Here is a 21,938-nt window from a genome sequence, read left to right as displayed (position 1 = left end):
TGTCGATTTTGTGTGTTGCAACAAATATCTATTTCATTATTAAAATTAAAGTCAAACATGAATAAAATTCGTATAATTCGACATTCAAGAAATTGTCCAACAGTTTAGTCTGGTTACATTAGGATGTTTATTAGCTAAGTCAGGAGACTGTCAGTACTTGTCATGTTATGTTTTGATATTTTTTGTAACTTGGAGAATTCGTTGTGAATCGCAAATCTTTGATTGAATCTGTTGTCTTTATTTACAACTTTTTTTTAACATAAGGATGATTCTGTTGTTGACATATTCTATGAACATATGTCTGTAGCAAAATACATGTAAACTTCGAGATGTCTTTATATTCTTGTCGTCTTTGGATTGCTGGCTTATTGGTGTATACCCCACTTCTCCTTGATCATATATATTCAACACAAATTGCAAAATATACCCCTTAAAAATGATTGTAGCCATGTTCCATACAAGAATTTTCCAGGTAGAAGACATTTCGATAAGTTTCAGACTATGCCAGATGCTAATGTAAGTTGCTAAGTGATGCAATTATGTATCTTTAAACTTAGCTCAGATAAGACTTTGATTTTAGAGCTAGTTTTATTCTTTCCTGACCTCCTCAAATATCATTATGTATTGTGCTTCAATAATTTTGTGTTGTTGAAGATCTTTGGTAGTCTCTATTAATTTAAGAAATTTAAAATAGTGCAGATTTTGAGCTTGACATATGGTAAAGAAATTATCTGAGGACGGTACATTGTCGACAGTATGTATTTTAAAAATGTCAGATTTTTCTTGTGTTGTTGCTGTCTTCTTTATATATGTCATCAATTGCATATACTAAAGTTTCATTTAATTTTCGTAGGTACTTTTAATGGAGTGATAATAACTTGTATTTTCGTTTACATGTTTATTTGATAACATGGCTTGCTGTTCAGTGTGAGCCAAAGCTCTGTGTAGAAGACCATACTTTGACCTATAGTGGTTTACTTTTACAAATTGTGACTTAGATGGAGAATTGACTCATTGGTACCCATACCACATCTCATTATAGCTATTTAACCAATGTCTACATTACCACCAATAGGTAGTTTGTATATTTTGAACTTGAATAAGTAAGTGGCTAACCTTTATAAATAAAATGTTATACCACAAATAAGAATTAATCCACAGAAAACATCATTTCACCATGCACAAATGACCAGGGAAGTAAAATGAAAATGAGAAGAATACAAAAATCCAGATTGAAACATCATACCCAGTGTCACTGAGCTTTTCAAATTTTGACCAAATAAAACTAATATATTGTGGTATATACCAACCAGGAAAACTTAATTTCAGACGAGACAAAAAGGATGCAATCACTTGATTCCAGAGATACAGGTATTTGCAAGTTTTAACAATTTCTTCAGGGTAAGATCAATGCATTACCTTGCATTTATGTTTCATGTCTGTCTAGTGTCTACCCTAATTTTGTTAATAGACTTTCATTATTTTAAACAAATAATGTATGGGTTTGTTCATTAGATAATCGTGGAACTAGCTACCTGCTCAAAAGGACATTTGATAGAAAAACTAAAAAAAAGTAAATCATTTCATATTTTCAATTTAATAACATCAAATTGATAACAATAAAAATAAAACAATATGTACAAATAAATTAGCACTTGTTGGCACTATTGTGGGATACAGAACTATTATATAGGTCCTATTAATACACACTATAAACAAATTAAAAGTTCATATACATCAATCGTCATTGTCAAATGGATTCTTGTGAACTCTGAGAACCTGTAATTCTCTGCTTTGTCCTGGAAAAGAAATAAGAAGAACATTAGTATGAGAATGATTAAGACACATTATAAAATAATATAAATATGCATTTTTTTTGTCATTTTTATTCTTTACATACATTATCAACAGGACTAATACCATTAAGATAAAGACTTGAAGCTACTTCAATTGATTTTTTTTGTTTTCTTTCTTTTGAGCATCTCAATATCTATCTTATAAAGCCTTATCTATCTTATAAAGCCTTTTCTATCTTCCACAAGTGGTGTAAGATTGATTTTTTAGTGTATTGCCCGTATTAGAGAAAGATTTGTCACCATTAAGCATGTTCTTTGGAAAATATTTCAGCTAAATCAAAATTGACATCCAATTACTCTAATGCATTTAAAGGTTTGTTTAAAATTATTTAAGGGAACTGTAATAGACTGCTGTGCTATTTTTCTTCATTTCAGAGTTATTTCTAAAGTTCTGTGCTCTAATAAACATATACCCTGATTCTAGCAAAATATAAATGATTAAATAAAAGAGAATACATACCAGCAGCAGGTTTCTGCTAAGATGGGGGACATCTCTAGATGACGTATCCTCAGAACTTGGTGCTGAATCTCTATTGTAACGCTCCAACAAAATAGTCAGTATCACAGTAATAAAAGGCTAAAAACAAGTCAATACTCCTGAAACGTTGGTAGAGAAAGCTGACCATCGCAGTGCCCCCTACTTCCTGTGCTAGTGGATGACCTTGACTTCTGGCTGTCTGCTGCTGGTTTTGAGGAGATAGGTGAAAGTGAGGCTAGACAAAGGATCTGTGAAACACTAGGATAGCTGGTCATGTTGTCAATACAGGATCTAAAGGCTGTAAAGGAGAAATATATATTTAGTAAAATGCATTTTAGGTGAAGCAAATCATGTTTCAAATCAACAAATGCCTATGTAAAATAAAATGGAACTATTTAAAAATATAACAGCCAATATTTGTCATGTATTGGATATTAACTCTGAGTTTATCCAGGTCTTATTATCAACAATACCAATTATCTGTACTATTTAACCTTACTAATTTTAAAATGGGGAGGCTTTCATGGTTTTATTTATTATGATTACCAGGGCAATTGATTTAAGATATTATGATTTCAAACCAAAATTACAAAATATCAATTAATTTTCTAATTATGATGATGTTCCACAGAATTTCAAACTAGTGACCTTAATAAATGACTAAATTTCCATGGACTCCTTTAATAGGCCTCAATAAAGGGTATTAATTTACTATGTAACTCAACAAATACTTACTGTGCATAGTAGATGAGAGACTGGCATCATCAATGAAGACTAGTATCTGTTGGAGAATGTTGTACACTCGGACTATGTGCTGTACTGGGAGGTAGATGTAGCTACTGATGGATGGCTCACCGGACTCTAACGTGGAATTCTGTAAAATAAAACATAAATAAGTATTCACATACAAAATATAATATTTATAGTTCTCATAATAAAGCAAAATCATAATTCTTTTAAAAGTCCTTTGTAAGCATGTGTTGATTTCTATACTGACACAGTAGTTTCACAATATATATATCTATAAGTTTGTTTCCAGAACCTATTAATTATTTAATTGTATTAATATGTAACTGCCAAAATGAGTACATTATTTAACTTATGTTTACACAAAGTAGTTTCATTATTTTCAGTAAGATATGGAAAGTAAGAGCACATTATCTCATTGTTGAGGTCAATAAAGTGACTGCTTCATGTTTTTCTTTAGTAACTATGATAATACAGTGGTACAGCATTGCAGTTTTCCAATATATTTTCTCATTCCCAATTCTTACTAATGAATAGACACTTACCCTTACAAACTTGATGAAGTCTTCTGAAGTACTGAGATCTGACAGAACCTTGTTGGCTGAGGTGATACCCTTGGCATACAAGTCATAGGCTTGGCAGAACATAGCAATCTGAAATAAAAAAAAATACTTATAAGTTCATTCTTTTTCAGTGCACTCAAGTAATTACACACAAAGGAAGCAGTTGAATCTAATGTTGTTATGATCTATCGGTGCTTACCACAAAAACTTTTTTTTAATAAATTAATTTTAAAAAACATATCATCATACTTGGTTATTCTTACTTCTTATTTCTGAAGTTATAAAAGCAATGTTGAAAGTTTTAAACCTAATTTTTTGGTTATTACTCTTTCCGAGAGATTTTAAACATTACTCTTCAGATATAATGTGTAAAAAGCTGCAGGTAGTAAGTAATTCCAGGACAATACAGCATTTTTTTAGTACTTGTGATGGAATACCATAAAAAATTGTTTGCCCCCTTTCTTTCAAGCATCATAAATATGGTATACTATTTACCTTAGACTGATAGATCTTGCCGATGTGTTGAGCTGTCTCTGTAGCAGATGACGATGTGGTACTAGAGTCTGAGTCTGACGATGACTCAGAGGCTGGGATGTTGTTCTGAATCTGCTTTACTTGGAACTGAGAGATCATAACCAACTGGAATACAAATAAAACATTCTTCATTAGATATTTGAAACTTAAACTAACATCTAAACATATTTCATTTTATTTCTTAAATGCAAAGATTGAAAATATTTTAAGTTGAAAGTCATTTAAATTAAACTTTAAAATTTTGTAATCATATAGATACCTTCTAGTTTCTAAGTTAAATCTAAACACAATATATATAGTATTCACAAATTATTTCAGTGGTTGTAATTTGTTGCTGTATACCATATTTTATTTATCATTGTACAATTCAGGTCTTCATATCATTTGTCATTTCTGGGCTTTTTATAACTCAGTATGTGAAATAGATTTTACTTTATATTATTAAAAACCTATATTTTTATAATTTCTATATCATTTGGTCTCTGATGGAGAGGTTTCTCATAGGCAATCATACCACTACCACTACTATTATGTACAATATCAATTAAAAGGAAGGTTTACCTTTTCAATATTCTGGAAGAGGGATGAGTGTTGTTGTGGCGTGAGGATACTGTGTCGTAGTGGTAGTGAGTACAGCTGCATACCAGCATGCATGACATCAATGAAGTTGGACTCTGCAGTCAGGAGTTGGTGAATCAGTGTTGAGATTGTCTTCTCTGAGGCTGCTGATGACTGTAATACAAACAAAAATACATTACTCAAAATTCATTACATATCTAAAGCATTGACATAGTAATTTATATCTTTTTGCAGTACTTCAAACTGTTTAAATTTCTTTACTAATTTCTTTGTAGAAATACATGAATTCCACTGAAAGTTTATTTTTTGTAGGATATGTATTAGGATGTATATATAATAAGTTTGTTATTGCAATATATAGTTCAGTACACATCTTTCAGCTTTCTTAAATTTGTGTAACATAAAGATTCTATTCTTTTTTAAGCAATGACATCTACTTGGATTTTTTAAGTTACATATTAATTCACATGAATTTATTCCATATATTTCCCTTGTATATAAATTAAACTGAATTACTTCTCCTTCAAATAACCTATAAATTTCCAATATAAATGACATACCTCTGATTTCTTGTCTTTCTTAACAGGTGTACTGGTGTTGTTGCTTGGCCAGGAGTAGATACCCTCATCTGTGTCGGACAGGTCGGACTCGGAGGTGTAACCCTTGTCGTGGCTGCAGCGTCTCATGTCTGTGGGGTCTATCAGCATGGTGGGTTCTGGTTGCCATAGGGACTGGTTAAGGAAGGATAACTGACTAGCACGTTGAATCTCGATGACAAGTGACTGACCACCATTCCTACAAAAATAAAAATCATGATTAAACATTGTCAGAATTCTTTTTTGTAAATGTACAATGGAAGTCTTATTACCATTCCTGGCTTTACAACACAAAATACTCTTTATATAAAAATAGATATTGAAACAGATAAGTAATGGAACATTTGATCTGAAACCAAAATTTATACAACATATTATCTTGTAATAAATGATGAGATATTTTAAGTTTAGTATTTCTGAAAATGATGACCCAACCTAGTAATACTATATCATTGTTCATTGTTTTAAACCTGAAACATACACATATAGTTGTTAATTTCAGTTTGACTGCGTTATTTGGTCTCTTGTGAAGCCTTGTCTCATTGGCAATCATACCACATCTTATTTTGATAGTATTCCTTATTTATTTTGTACTTACTTGACAATCTTTGCTACTCTGGATGACTGTGACCTTGACACGTTGTGACCGTTGACAGAGATGACATGGTCCCCTGGGCATAGACCTGCTGATGCTGCTGGAGAACTATGGTCTACTTTACCAATCTTTACAGGGCAGGAGTCGACAACTGTGAAACCATAACCACTGGAACTACGTGAGAGGCTGACCTAAAATAAACATAAATATATTATATTAAAGTAAAACAGCTGCCTTAAATAGATCTAGATTATAAATATGTATCTGTTTCATTGGACCTAAGGAGTTCAGTGTTATACCAGATTTTTGGAAGGTTCCTGTAGAATTGATTTACAACCTAGTTGACCAATAAGACATTTAGTATGGACACCTTGCTATTGTATGTTGATCAAAATACATTCAAGTTTATCATATGTTGATTGGTGTCTCATTGTCCCATACCCATACTTAATATCATTGATATAAAATGACTATAAGCTTGAAATCTTTATATTATAATATAAACAAAAGTTTTATTGGTTTTTATTGTTATAATATTAAAAGCCTAAAATTTGGAAATATGCATAATATTGAAACAAATATCAATCATCTGTGTACTATATCTATAGATTGTAAAAGGGAAGACATATAAGTTGATGTTTTACAAAGGGAAGTAACTTACTGTAAGGATGTCATTGTCTGCTGTTTTCTTGTCTGATAGACTACCTACAAAATCAAAAACATATTGTTAAACTTCTATATAATAAACTTTTCTTCATATTTTTTAAAAATTTATGTCACTTTCACAATGTTAATTTTTCTTATTCTGAATTCCACGATCTATTTGGCTATTAATATGGTTTATATTTCTATTTTTAACTGTTTAATATAATTCAACTTGTACCGAAAAGACATTTTCTATGTTTTCTAATTATCAACATTTGAAATATTTGAAACAAAAATGTACCCATTTCTTATATTATTCTTTACACAATTAAAATCTTAATCTACTAAGAGTTATCTCCCATTTTCAAATACAGTCTACATCTTAAAAAATAGACTGAGACAAATAACTAATGACTAATTTCCAAGATTAATACAAGACATAATATTTAATAAAAGTTAATGCCATATTTTTTTTTAAATTATCCTTGAAATACTGAGTTGTATAATGGTTTGTTAAACCTACCTTTCTTGTATGGTGTCATTCTGGTCACTGTAGATACTTTAAGGTGCTTGTGATGACTGATTTCCTCTGTTAGTAGATGATACCAACCCATAACGTCCTATAAAACAATTATACATTATAATAAACAAATCAATCCTTACACATCTCATTCAAAATTACAAGTTAGTATATAAATACATGTATATATGTTTAATCTCCCGAAGGCACAGGTATTATTTGGTTGACCTTTTGAGGTTGTTTTTTCGCACTTTTGATTTTAGTTTTCTTGTTTGAAATTAAATACCTGAAACTTAAGTTACAAAGTCTAAACAATGATGTATGTGATGTTAGCATATGTATATTCATTTCTTAAAAGCAAGAAAGTCTTCATTTTTGTAATGCTTTTACTTTATCCAATGGTCCAAAGGTTAATTTGGCAAAGGTTTACAATTTTCGCATATCATACTTCAAGTTAAAACTTTTCTTCCAAATCTATTGTCTCATTTCTACAAAATTCTGCATCTTATTTATATTCTGTATCAAATATTTATTACCAATTAATGTAAAAAATAAAAACATATAAAACTAGAGGCTTACCTTCTGTGGATTAAGCAGATGTTGAATACCAAAAGACATGCCGCCAAGGAACTCACATAAACTACAAAGAACAATAATTAAAATTACATTCTCATTAATGACTACAAATTTCTCTTTTGAACTTAACCTTTAAAATTTCATAATCACAGGTGGTAAATGTGAATAAAATTATATTTTAATGATGTGGTAATAATTGTTCTTATTATTCTATGTCATCACATTTGTCATGGTCCAAACTTTTACTTTCTGTATGAAGTGACGAACCCCTTGAGTTGATTGAGTGGTTTATATTCAACAAATAGAAATGTAACAGATCTTTAAGGGTTATCCCATAGTTAAATAAATTGATATGTTGAAATGACTGTCAAGGTCAAATAAATCAAGTGGTCAACCAGAGTGAAGTTTAATTTGTCATCTGGACAACTTCTTCTTATATACTTCTTTATAAGGTAACCTATTTATTTACACAAGGGATGATCAGTAGAAGAAGAAAATGCAACAGCCCTTGTCTCCTTATATGACTACATTTGTTATGATTTCTACACAGAATTATATACCATTATTAAAATATTTTGTATTCAAAACAAGTGCTTTATCTCAAATAAGATTGTACAAACAATGATATTAACCTGGTCAACCAGGAAATTCCGATATTTTACTATATTTTGAAAAGTGCAATTAAAATGTCAAATGAACAAATTCCTAGTTTTGTCTGAATACTTTTAAAATATAAAAATGTCAATTTTAAAATGACAGTAAGTTAAAATAACAAATTTTTAAACAGAATCGTGCAAAGTAACAGTAAATCTTATCAGATGAAATATAAAACTTTTAACTCCTTACCTTGTAAACTATCTTAATCTGATAACATGAAATATAATCCTAACTTGAAACTTACACCAAATTTTAAACAAATGACCATGTTTGAAATTTACAAAGTTTATATGAAATAACCATGTTTTTACAAATTTCTCAATCCTAATTTATTTTCTCAAATCAGGAGCATAGCTTGAACTCAGCTTGGGAGAGGGGCTACCATCTAACAAGATTTTAAGGAAGATGATACACAAACTAAACAAACTATTTAACCTAATTTAAGATTTTCATTGTGTACCCCAAGCTCTTGAATTAAACTCTTAATTATCCAATTACAACTTCAAAGGTTTTTACACCTTGATCTTCAAAGGTAAAAATTAACTGATTTTAAGTTTCTAATCAAATTTGAAACTTTAAGGTGACAATTCATTTTTCTACATCTTTAAATATGCAACAAAAATTTGAAAACTTCCAGCAAAACATCATTGTGTGTAAAAAAAAAAATTTGAAATAAATAATAAAAAAAACTTTTTTTAAATTTGTCACTTTGTTAAAATATTTATAGTTAAACAAAATAAAGAATTCAAATATCAAAATGTAATTCACCAACCTTTTCATTAAAGTTTTACAGCATTTTTACAACATAATTTGAAAATTTGTGTCCTATATGTAATCATTTCATTTTCAACCATTCAGGGACAAAACAAGAGAGGCAGCTGGCTAACATAAATAAATTACAGCGGGGCCAGGTGATCGATACAAGGCATTCCTATACACTCAGTACTCTACGCCAACATTTGTAATCATATTTTTTGCTTCTTTGTTTGTTCAGTCGTATTATTGTTAAATTTTCGAATGTAAAAATTCCTATACACGCTCTTTATGTCAAACTTTTAAATTTATCAATCCATTAAGCATGGCAATTAACAGACTCGTATTTAGTCATCTGGCAGGGGAAGAAAAGATTTTGATGGACAGACAGTCGTCCCAGACCTTTCTCAGTGTTTTTGTTTACCTGACCCTTAGTTAGATAGGTCATTTTTCTTTTGTCCAGTAGCATTAATGTTACAGTAGAAAACATATGCTTTCAGGGGGTTTCATCTGAGTCGGATTAAAAAGAAAAGAAGATTAATGTCTCTTGAACTTTACTTAAAATCTGAACTTCTATTTTTTCTATTTTTCTTATATCACGGAAATTTATAAAAAAAATCGTCAGGAAAAAATCAAATTAAAAATTAAGTGAAATCACTATGTCATAATGCTAAAATAAATTGACTAATACTAATTTTATACATACCTAGATGCTTTACTGCTTTCAAATACAGAGATGTGCAGCCTCTTCTTCAAATCTTCTTCAGCAATCACACTAAAAAATAGAAAGAAAAGTTATGAACAAGAAATCATATAACATTCTATAAAGGATTTATTTTGTACTTAACTATATAAACCCTTGATTCTATGAACTTATAACTTGATTCTAAGTGTTAGTTTAGCATAATCTTTTGGGATAGCAAAAAAATATTTTCAAATTTTTATTTTACCTTTTTTATTCTTACTATCAAAAATTTTGTGGAGTAAAATGAAGTAGAGTTGTTCAAGAAAACATAAAAGATAAGAAATTGGATTAAACTGAATTTAAAAGTTGCTGACATATTCGTACTTGTTCGTTTTGCTTCGATTGAAATTTGACTATCACATTATCACAGATCAAGTCTTACTATCTCTGAGAGCAAATTCACTATACCAAAATTTAGAAGTTACAACATGAGATATGCCAAAACTAAGGTTGTTAATGAATTGACATATTCTACTAAGTGCATTTACTGAGCACATGTCATTCTACAGTACATACTGCTTGTGATCAATAATTAGGGATTAATGATTATAATTAGATAAGTTTGTATGATAACTGCATGTCTTATATCATTTGAGATATGTACAACTCAGATATGTGTCAAGTTCTTATCAGAGAACCTGATACAACACTATCTATCTATATATCAATTCCATTCATATATATCTGTAAGCAATGAACTTGTTTGGGAGATTTGTTCATAATTAGATCAAATGATTAATTGACAACCAAACATTACATTATGCTTTCACCTGTACAATGTTTATTATTCTGAAACATATTCAGAAAAAGTAAAAAAAAAAAGAAAAAAAATCTAACTTCAATTTGTCATCCAACTATAAGACAGTTAAAAAATGTTATTTTATATTTAACCTAAAAGAGGGAAACACCAACAATAAATAAATGCAAATTTGTGTTATTATTTTTAATTTACTCTACTCTTTAATCTAAAGCATATAAAACTGCTAAAATGTCACCTGGACTACATTTACCCTATATTTCAGTTTTGATTTAAAAAAAACATTCAAATAATTTTCTGAGTATGAATTAAAAATGCTATTATAAAATACTAAAAATTCTAAAAAGCAGGATAACTTTGGACAGAACACTATGGTCAGTTGTTCATTTGATTTGAAACAGGTGAGAACATAAATTTCAGGTGTATGTTTCTTGTCTATCAAACCTTCACCTGCCTAATTAAATGTCAAATTTCTGTACAATTAACACCAGGGATCCCCACTTAGCAGCCAATACAACCATATTGTACTCATTATAACAAAATATCTTATTTCTCAACTGATACTTATAACATGATCAAATTTTAATCTGTAAATGTTCAATTTTAAATATAATCTATATCAATTATGACGCTTTTTAATTGTTATAATTTTAAATGTTGTTCAAAATTTTTGTCATAATTTTGCAAAAGCACCTGCTCTTAATATTGTGGCAGATAAAAGGATCAGAATATGAAAAGGCCAATATGCTACTATAACCAATTAAGAGTTTTCATATTCAATGAATAATTGATTATTTTTAAGAATTTTGCTTTCGTCTGATTATGCAAATGAATGTAACAGCTTTTATTTAATAATTTTTATGATCATTTTTCAATAGATGCTTTGGAAAAACAATTTTCAAATATTTCTTTTAAAATGTAACAGCTCTTAATATCCTAATTTCTTTGTCGACTTAAAACAAAAATCCTAATAATTAAGGATGAATGATAACAATTGCAATTTCTAATCTTCTCTAATTTCATTCATTTCCTTAATTTTTCAAAATTCATAATCTTTAAATTTTCCCATGAAATTTGTTATTATTAAAATAAACAAACAAGATTGTGTTTATATGAAATAACTATAAATATTATAGTCCCCTGGGATAGGTACCTTATCCTAAGATAATAAACAAATCTATTATCAGATTATCTGATAATTGATAGGATTTATTGCTCATTATTATTAGATATTAATTTTATTTTCATTTAGTTTATAATTAAAATGGGATAATGTGTGAGAGAAAAATTAAACAACTGAGCCCCTTACTTCCCATCCCAAATGTTCTCCAAATCTGGACCTCTCCCCATATTGACATCTTTATCAGTGAAATTACCAAAGCTTTTACCTGATTCAATGTAATAATGTTATTACTGTGTTTCATTTAGCATGTTTAGAGATAGAAAAACATTTTCTTTAAATAATTTAACAGAAATAACAAAGATAAACTGGTATTCAGTTACTGGTTTAAAATGCAAAATCAGCAGAAACTGCATATTGCTGTAACAATGATGAGGAGTTGCACAACCAATGATATTGCAAAGATTTCCATAAATTACTTAATGAATGTACATTATTGTTATTCTAAGTTGAATGAGTAATGTATACTTACAATGAGAACTGATGGTCGTAGAGAGGGTTGTTGGAGTCTGTTACAATGAATGTCTTGCTGCTACACCTCCTGCTATCTCCGTCGGGAATTAGGGCCACCTAAAAACATAAAAATAAAGATAGATATATGTACAAATGACTTTTTATTATCATTTGGGAAAATATCTAATAAAACATATGAACAAGTTTTTTTCCAGTTTTAACTTTATGTACTAAAAGTTGACATTCGTCATTGACCCATTATAATCTTTAAAGCAATATACTTGCCACTGAACATGAGGTTAGAGAACAATCAATTAATTAAAAGAATAAATTCTTCTATACATTCTATAATCTATTGTTGGGAAAAATGAAAATCATCAGAAGAAAGAATCCAAACAGATTAAGAACATAGTCTGGGGATGGATTATGTTAGCAAATAAAAACATATTAACTGAAATCAAATTGCATATGGTCTCATATTGTCTTTGGAAGAATTTTTATGATGAGTTGTCTAACATGGATTTATATTTAAGGAGAAAGACTTTTGAGATTATAAAGTTTTGAACAAATTGATACCATACCTTTACATAGGTAATAGAAGTTGTCTTCTGTCTGGTAGACAATTGGCGACCTTGTATAACTACAAATAAATACAAATATGATAAGTTTGAACAGTGGTAAACTATGTATCATTTAAATAGGATGCTGGCTTGCTGTTATAAAAGTCAAAGATTATACAGAAAAAGCAACATAGAAAGTATGAAAATCTGTTAAGCAGTTTAAAAAAAAAATAAGAAACATTTTTACAACAGTTGATTATCACTTTTTAGATAATCCTATTTTTTTCTAAAGCTTGAATGAGTGAGTGTTTCAATTCTTATGGAAATCAAGATAAAGATTCTACAAATTTATACTGGTGAAATTTTAATATATCACATTCTGAGTATTTTGTTTATGAAATGCAGCACATTCAAATTATCAATTATCCTCGAAAGTTTCACTTTAGGTTGATTAAAGGATTCAGAAGAACTTATTTAAAGATAAGAAATTAAAAGTCCAGACCGTACTTATATATTCTAAAACAGCTAGGTACTGGCCCATATGCTCTTCTAACAAGTAATAGTTGTCATTTCTTTGAACATTACTAATATACATGACTCTTGACATATAGATCTCAACTTATCAAGGTGGCAAAATATAATTAATATTTACAAATCATAATTATTAATAATTAAATCTCCTAACAGTTGGGGGTATTCTGAGTTTTATTTATGGAAGATGTTTGACAAAATTGTGACAAGATGAAATCTAGAACTTCAAAGTATATTATATAAACTTACCATTAACTTGTAGAACGCCTTGGTTGATGGAAGCTGACAACTTTAGTTGACCTGCAATACATAATAATAAATTCATAAATATTTTAGTATGGAATATAAATGATCTATGTGACCAAGCCTTTAAAAAAAACTCAGCTTCATAATCTATTTTTTTTTTTAGGGATTTCTTTGAAATATTTTCCAACAATTTAAGGTTGATACCACTTTAAATTGCAACTGAAACAATAGAGAAAAAAAAGTGATAAATAAGATCAAACAATATAAAAAAATGATGTTATCCCCCCTTATATACTATATAAAATAAAATAAGAAAATTTTAAAAACTGCTTTTTTGAAATACAATAATAAAATTTTCAATGCATTGATTACTAATATGATTTATTTTAAAATTTTGTTGTTCAATTTGTATCACTTATATCTTTTCTCAGAAAATAATAAAATTAATAACTTAAATTAAAGTTTTGTTCTTATTATATTTTAAAAATCTATATTAAAATAAATTTGAAATTAAAACAATTATGTTTTGTCTCACCTCTTACAAAAGTTGGAACAGATGTACTAATAACCATGATGAAAATCCAAATAACATAACCCAGAAAATAAACAGTAAGTAGTGATGTTGATGCAGCAAATAATTTTTTAGTAATAAGTCAATAAATTAATTCAACATCATATTATTTTTATCAATTAGGTGCTACCTGATTAATCCAGGCTTCTGATTGGTCAATGACCGAGATAATCTACCTGACACATTATTACCTGATTAAGGTGAAGTGGGTGTAGGGATTTGAATATACAAACATGTCTTAAGAAATATACAACAGGTAGCTATAGGTGTTAAATTTACCAAGTACTTTACAGTTAGCTTAATACTGACACTTTGTTTTGACAATAATTTCCTCCCAAATAAACAGCTAATAATAGAATCCTATTCTTCATTAATAAATAATTGACAGGTATTTTATAGAAAAGGTGAGAAAAGTTGAAGTATGTTTATTTAAAGACACATTTATGGTGTTATATTTAATTTTAGGTAGCACTTGTATATTGGAAACTGTAGACATTTGTCTGAGCTTTAGTTTTTGGAAATAATTTCCCCAATAAATGTCAACCTTGGCATTAATATGAAATTCCCTATTTCATTGAGTAGGAATAAAAAATATCTTAAATAATTCATACATAATTAATACTCTTATTTAAAAATTGATATAATTATCCTATTATGTATACTATAAAATAAAACCTCCAAAAGTTTATGTTTGTACATTCTTTTTTAAAAAAGTAAATTGGGTTTTGAAATTTAGAGTAAAATATGCTACTAAGTTGAAATAGGAACAGTAATGTTGACATTGGTAAAATATGATGCCACATATTTCAAGAACCGCTAAACAATTATACTTTCTTTTCAATATTTTTTTAAAACAATTTGCTATTTTGTTACCCTTATATCAGTAATGAGTTAAAACAAATGATCTCAGCACTGATAGTATTAATCTAATTTTTCAATGTAGTTTTGAAGGTTTTTTTCTTGTTTTATATTTATTGGCTAATGTTTTTTGGTTTATGGGATAGATCAATGGACTTAAACTGGTCATCAAAATTAATTGTAAGAATTTTTATAATTTATTATGACATTTGTCTTTAAACAATTAAATATAGATATAAAAGAATCGGAGGCTAGTCTAAATTAATTAATTTCTATTATAAAACATCCCAGTGCCAATATATGAGTCCAGATAGCAAGTCTGTGGTGTGGTCTGCTAAAAACATTACCATTGCTAGAAACATGAAGACCTGCCAATCACTAAATTAACAAGATAGAAATCATGATGCCAAGTGTTTCATGTTCAAACAATTTAGTAACCACAGGGGATCTATAGAAATCTCAAACCAGGAAGTTAAATACAGACCAATTAGACCAACAATTGATCCCTTACTTCAGTGATACATCACACAACCTTCATGGCTGCCACTCAAAACACTCATAAATAAGTTAGAACCTTGTTTAGTTACATAATTATTGGGGTTTTCTATAGCTATCTCAACATTTTAACCAGATTCCCATCCCAAATTTGTCTTAATTTGTAAGAGAATAAAAGTAACAGCAGGATGTTGATTTCACAGTTGCATTTCAGTTTAATTTAATTGGCAACCATATAGTCTTTAATTGTATAGAAATAGATTTGTCTGGTGCTGGTAAAAAAGGCCAGGAATATGCTAATGGGAGGTCAGCTCTCTCTTACTTCTCAGCTGGTCATATTAAATACTGGTTAATATACTGCTGTGCTATATTAGGATTAACAAATAGCCCCCAATAAAATTATTATCCATTTATTATCATATATGATTAAGACTTTATGGATTTTTAATAAATTGACTATTTACTGAAGTTTATTACATAATGTAATTTCCTCATATATGGAAATTCACAGCAGTTCTATGATTTAAATATTTTCTATATTTATGGTTTAATGGATTTTAACAACAGGATCTAGAATTATGTAATCAAACTTTTATGTAATCTTTTATATTCACAGTAGTTTTTCTATTATTTCCCAATAAATCCTCTAAAATCATAAATGTTATAAACTTAAAATATCATCTGGTAGAATAACAAAAAAAACTTTTAAGGAGTATAATAAAATATGAAGATGACTTTGGCCAGTCCATGTTCCCCTTTTATTAACAGTGAGACTATCCTCTATAAAATTTGAGAGCCTAAAACCTGGGATTTGTATAGTGCTTTTAACAAATCCTTGCTAAAACTGACATTACTATTAAATGTATTTCAATTATTAATCATGTTGTATTATAATAGTGATGTATGATAGATTGGTTGCTGTATTTTATCAAATTTCAGGAATATGATAAAAAAATCTCACTCTTTTTAATGAACCTGTTATATAGGGGGAAAAAACACAGATACATGTCTGATATACAAAAGGTTTCAAGGTTTTTTGAATTTTAAACCTTTCTCAATTACTTTTCACTTAAAGATTTCAATACCCTTAATTCTCTTAAAATGCTAAAGGCAAATTTTTAATTGAAACCACTTCCACTAAATTCTCTCATGAAATATTATTTATTTCGACATGCTAATGAAGTATTAACATTTCAAAAATGATGGATAGTTAACAAATACCAAAATTATGAGAACTTAAATTTAACAAATGGACCTAAAATTATCCCACTATATTAAATATCAGTAGATTTTCTCACAGAATGTCGAAATTTATAACATAAATACATTGGTGACTCTATAATGCTGATTTGAAAGGGGTTGATTTACTACCATGTACATGTATTGCTTTGATTACACATTTATCCTTGTCAAATTAAATGTTTGCATGTTTTGGTTGTAATAATAATTTTGTATACAAATGACACATTTAACATTGGGACATAAATTAAATTTAACAAAGATCTATCAAACTTGACATATAGGTAGAAAATTGATATTGACCCTACTTCATACCTGTGTCAGGTGCACAGGTGAGATTTTCATGGATGAGGACTATCATTTTCCATTGCCATGTCCCATTATAACATATATCTAAACTGCAGGGGATTGTCTAGATGGTGTAATTCTCTGTTTAGGCTTGTCACCATATGCCCAGAAGTTTAGACAATTTATTGGTTTTAGTCTAGACCTTTTACTTATTTTTCAATGATATATATATATTTATTTTTTTTTCATTCAAAAAAAGTATATAATTTTACATGATAACCTGATTTTTTGCCAGAGTTTTTAATAAATTTCCCTGAAAATACTGAACTCAACCACAAAATATTTACTAAGACAATAAATATTTTTTTCATACCCTGAGCTTTTAAATGTTTCACTGTAGTACTAGGAGCTGGACAGAGGTATGTGTCGTCATTCGTCAAGCTGATTCTGTGATTGAGTACAGAGGTTGATGTGAAGGGTATCTTCTGTGTTGGGGTTCCAGAAACTGCATGACTATTGGAGGCGCCCTTGCATGGAGTATAAACCATGTTCTTGTTGCGTTTACATGGAGTAGGCTTGGATTCATCATTGTCTTTGGCGTGGCGAACAAATTTCATCTTTTTGCAGGACCCTGCAATAATCTCTTCATAAACATGATCCATTTTCTTTCGTATGCTGGTTCTATATATGTGACCCACATCTAAAAATAGAAAATAAAACATCAATTATCAAAAATGTGTGGAATAAAAAATAGTCAATTGTTTAAAAATCAATTCATGAGATAAATACAATGCTTTTTATCCAAAACCTAAAATGACATGTACATGCAGTCTAGCAAATTAAGCCATTGTAGCGACATTTGTTCTTGTCCTTGTCTGAAATCATTCTTGTACGTGCTTTAGTAATAATGTCTTTATGGATTCTGTGTAAGGATTGATCTTCTGATGTGGCTGCTCTGACAGAATGGCTGCCCACAGAACCCAATAAAATGCCCTAACAAATTTATCGCAGTTTAGAGTTAACAATATTTTTTTGTAGATATCCAGTGGTCAATATAAGTTTTGTGGCTAATATTAATGGACATATTTTAATGTCTTTCAGTTTTTTTCCCTCATTTTGTTGCTATTAAAATTATTGATGGATTTGTCATTTTTAAAAATGAAACATTACTTGAAAACATTTTGTTTGTTTGCCTTAAGCACATTTACTTTAATAATTAGTTTGATTTCTAAAATTGATTAATGAACTTTCAACTTCAAGGAACATTCACTTACGCAGGGTCATTTTTCAAGAAGTATGGTATTTACTAATGAAAGGATTGGGTTGAAATGTCAGAAATGAAATTAATGGCCCAACTGTTTAAACTTCAATTGAAATTGATATTGGTATTTAATAAAGTACAAAGTGCAATCATTTGCCTGCAAATCAGAAATAAATTTAGAGTTATTGAGCATGAAATCTGGCAAATTTGTGATAAGTGTCTGAAGTATATAATTAAAGAATATGAATGGTGACTGTGAGGTCTAGGAGTTTAAGGAGTGAACAGAAGTGTATGGTCAAGGGTGTTAATTTTAATACTTTCATAATAACATATATACATTTCAAGGGTATTCATTCCAATGGCCTAAAAATCATTTTGGAACAAGTTCGTATAAATGATCTAGACAAATATGTATGCCTTTGCATTAAAATACAGAAGAAGTCAAGCTTTGTTAGACAAATACATTAACATGATTAATACTCATTCATAGGAAATATTGGTCCATTCTTTTATTATCAATGTACAACTTTAGGAATGCAATGCATTTTGGCATTGTAATACATGTTACCATTCTGGTAGAAATCATATGCAAATGTTCTCACCTCATGAAGGATCATAGGCGGATCCAAGGGGCCTGTCCCCCCTACCCCTTTTCACAGGAAAAAATTATATTTGGTTGATAATATGGGGAATCACTGGAGCAGCCCCCCTTAGGTCAGCCAGTGCCCCCTTACAAAAAGTTCTGGAACCGCCACTGAGGATAACATATTATACAAAAGTAACCCAAGTTATATACAAAAAAGATTGGGATATGTATAATAACTCATTTAGAGTGAATGATTCAAAATGTGATATAATGAAACACCAGAAGTGCAGTCAGAAACATCATATATAACTACTGAATGTGACAGATTAATGGGACCGTGGATTTGAGGACATTGTGTAAAATTAAAGAGGATAATGGATTCATTGACCATAAGAATATAAAGAAACATGGGATGACGTTCAGAAATTAAAAGAAACACTTCACAGGCCAGAATCTTGTTGGTTATGTTTATGTTACAAGTGAACCCCACCTCTAGTGTGCAATAGTGTGCAAGATTACATTATTTTGACTTCTCTACATACAGTTACTCATGGGTATAACTTCCTTTTTCTCAATAAAAACAAGACTACATTTCTACTTCTGTTTGATTTTAAAAGATCAAAGGATTTTTAAGGTGTAAATGTTCACACTTATCAATCAAGTGCACCCCTCTGGCGGAAATAAATATATGATAAAATCGATGTAGGAACGCTAATTACATTCCGGAAAAAATAAACAATTCTTAGATATGAAGTGCAATGTATACACACGATTTGATGCAGCAATCTATACTGATCTATACTAGGGACTTTTTGAGTTTTTCGTTGCTATTCAAATAAATAAAAAAATTAATAAATATTTATGTGAAGCATTTTGGGTCGTTTTCGCCTTTTGCTTAATTTAACCAGAATAAATGTAAATTATTCTGAAATATCAAATCAATAATCTGATTTGAGTATACCCTTTTATATGGATTTCATTCAAATGCTATTTGTAATAAAAATGCAGAACAACGCGTTAACAACCCTTTGATCCATACGAAATCTTAACATAGGGGGTAAAATCCGACAAGCTTTTTATTACCAAATTCCTTTCCGATAACAAAGAAGGAAAGAAGAAACAAATATATTTTTTTATTTTCATTATATATGGCGATAATGTGATTCTAAATGAGGTCGGGAGTGGCACACTTTTTGCGAAAGATTACAATTAAAAGTTTGAAGTTTATTTTTACGTTCATTTGAATTTTAATCTTAGCCAAATTTCTGATTATAAATGTTCTCTGAAATAAATACTGACTTCGGATTGGCTGACATTAAAAAAAAGTCTTTAGAAAAAGTACGGATTCAAAAGAAAAAGAAAAAAACTATAGTGCATGTCAACATTAATTAATATTTCATAAGAGTTTAGTAGTATATTCAGGTAAGAGTCAGGTGTAAAATGTGGTTATCACTGGACACACAATATCTATTGTCCGTAGCCATAACGTTTCTTCTGGTCATTTTATTACCATTCATAGTGTTCAGGTAATAAAATCAATGTTATCGGCAAACGTACAAACGATATTCTCAGCTAGAAGTGTCTGGACTCTGTCTACACCGAACACGATAGAAAAACCTCCCTTGGGGGAAAGTGTGTGTAATTTTTTAGCTATTAGAAAAAATATAATGATCCTTAATAATTTACGCTGATGTCATTGAATATTATAATTTATTGGTCTTTCCAATATTAAATATTAAATTGTAGGTTCCACAACAGCTGTGACCAAAAGTTTGTGTTTTTATCTTGCACTCAAATGATGTAAATTTTTCATCAGCTTTAAGATTAAGTCAACCATACAGCACATGTTACGGTGTGTTCATGTAACCGAATATAACCGATCAAGTGTAATCAAAACCCCTTTATACTAAACTGTTGGCAAAATTGTGTAGCGATCTTTTAATTTTGTAACGAACTTTTAACCTTTATAAATTTACCATACAGTTTGATTCGTTTCACTTTTTTTTCTAACCGTTTTCTGCAGATGTTTTGAAGTCATTCACTTCACCTGATGTTTACATCTTTCTATTAAATCTAACAGTTGTTTACTTTTTGAGATGGGCGTAACTTTTGATTTATTTTTTTTTAAATATTATAATATATTGAAAAAAGATGGTAAAATTTAAAAGGTATAGTTAAAGAAAAAAAAGAGACACATATATTTTACCAAATGTATATATATCTCTCTAAAAGCTAAAATTCATTCTTAGAGAAAATCATGTTTGTAAATAAAATTTAAAAAAAACTCTCACACACACACACACACAGATATTACGTACCTTTCTCCGCTGGTAACATTTTCTAAGAATATGTCATTACCACAAACTTATAAGTCAGTTTATAAATAAATATGTTCACACAGTACTTTCAGAATAAATCACCCAACTATTAGTTTATCCAGATAATGATTCGGAAGGAGACACAGAAATGTTTCCATTATTTTCTGTATATCTTATTTTAGTTATTATAGGGTTTAATCCGCTTAAATATAAATCACTTAATGCAAAACAAAAACACGTGAGAATATTGTCACTAAATAGTTCTGGTTTATCCCTGTACGACTCCGATTTTACAACTGACGGTGGGCGTTATTTTGCCCGTTATCGGATTGACAGCGATTGATGTTTCTTTGGAGCACGTGAATACTCGCGTCCCTTTAATGTGCTATCATAGAGGCTATCGATACAACAGTGACCTCTTCAATATTCAGAATAAATAATAAAGAAATTTAGATTGTGACAAATTTTATGGGGAAAATTGAAAAGAAATTTGAATTAAATACTTTCAAAAGTCCATGGCTTTTCGATACGGTTTTAATGTTCATTGATTGATACAGTTAATTTGAATTCATTTTATAATGAATTACTGAAAATGCAAAAAACAAGGTTGAAAAAAAAAAATTATTAAAGTGAAGAATAAATTGCGATATCAATAAATAATATAATTATATTTTATAAAATAGAGATTTAATTTTGCTTACCTAAATGGGTAGTTATGATTTTAATATTATTTTCCAGCAACCGACTCCGT

At 29.3% G+C, this 21,938-nt stretch overlaps 1 protein-coding gene across 1 annotated transcript; it reads right to left on the bottom strand.

The window, feature by feature from the left end:
* Window positions 1-1,578: 1,578 nt before the first annotated feature.
* LOC139511291 (uncharacterized) lies at window positions 1,579-21,621 on the bottom strand. The gene is made up of 17 exons (XM_071297914.1): window positions 21,188-21,621; window positions 17,396-17,722; window positions 13,575-13,625; window positions 12,816-12,874; window positions 12,254-12,351; window positions 9,806-9,874; window positions 7,693-7,753; window positions 7,117-7,213; window positions 6,610-6,653; window positions 5,952-6,139; window positions 5,318-5,552; window positions 4,740-4,910; window positions 4,140-4,283; window positions 3,627-3,734; window positions 3,070-3,208; window positions 2,317-2,632; window positions 1,579-1,799 (listed from the first exon to the last, which is right to left on the bottom strand). Exons 1-16 carry the CDS (start codon window positions 21,204-21,206, stop codon window positions 2,445-2,447), a joined length of 1,998 nt encoding a protein of 665 aa, XP_071154015.1. The 5' UTR covers window positions 21,207-21,621; the 3' UTR covers window positions 1,579-1,799; window positions 2,317-2,444.
* Window positions 21,622-21,938: the final 317 nt, after the last annotated feature.

The sequence above is a fragment of the Mytilus edulis genome, chromosome 2 (genome assembly GCF_963676685.1).
Source record: "Mytilus edulis chromosome 2, xbMytEdul2.2, whole genome shotgun sequence".
NCBI classification, from domain to species: domain Eukaryota; kingdom Metazoa; phylum Mollusca; class Bivalvia; order Mytilida; family Mytilidae; genus Mytilus; species Mytilus edulis.
Note: the sequence above shows the minus strand (reverse complement) of the source record. Positions and strands in the feature narration are given on the sequence as shown.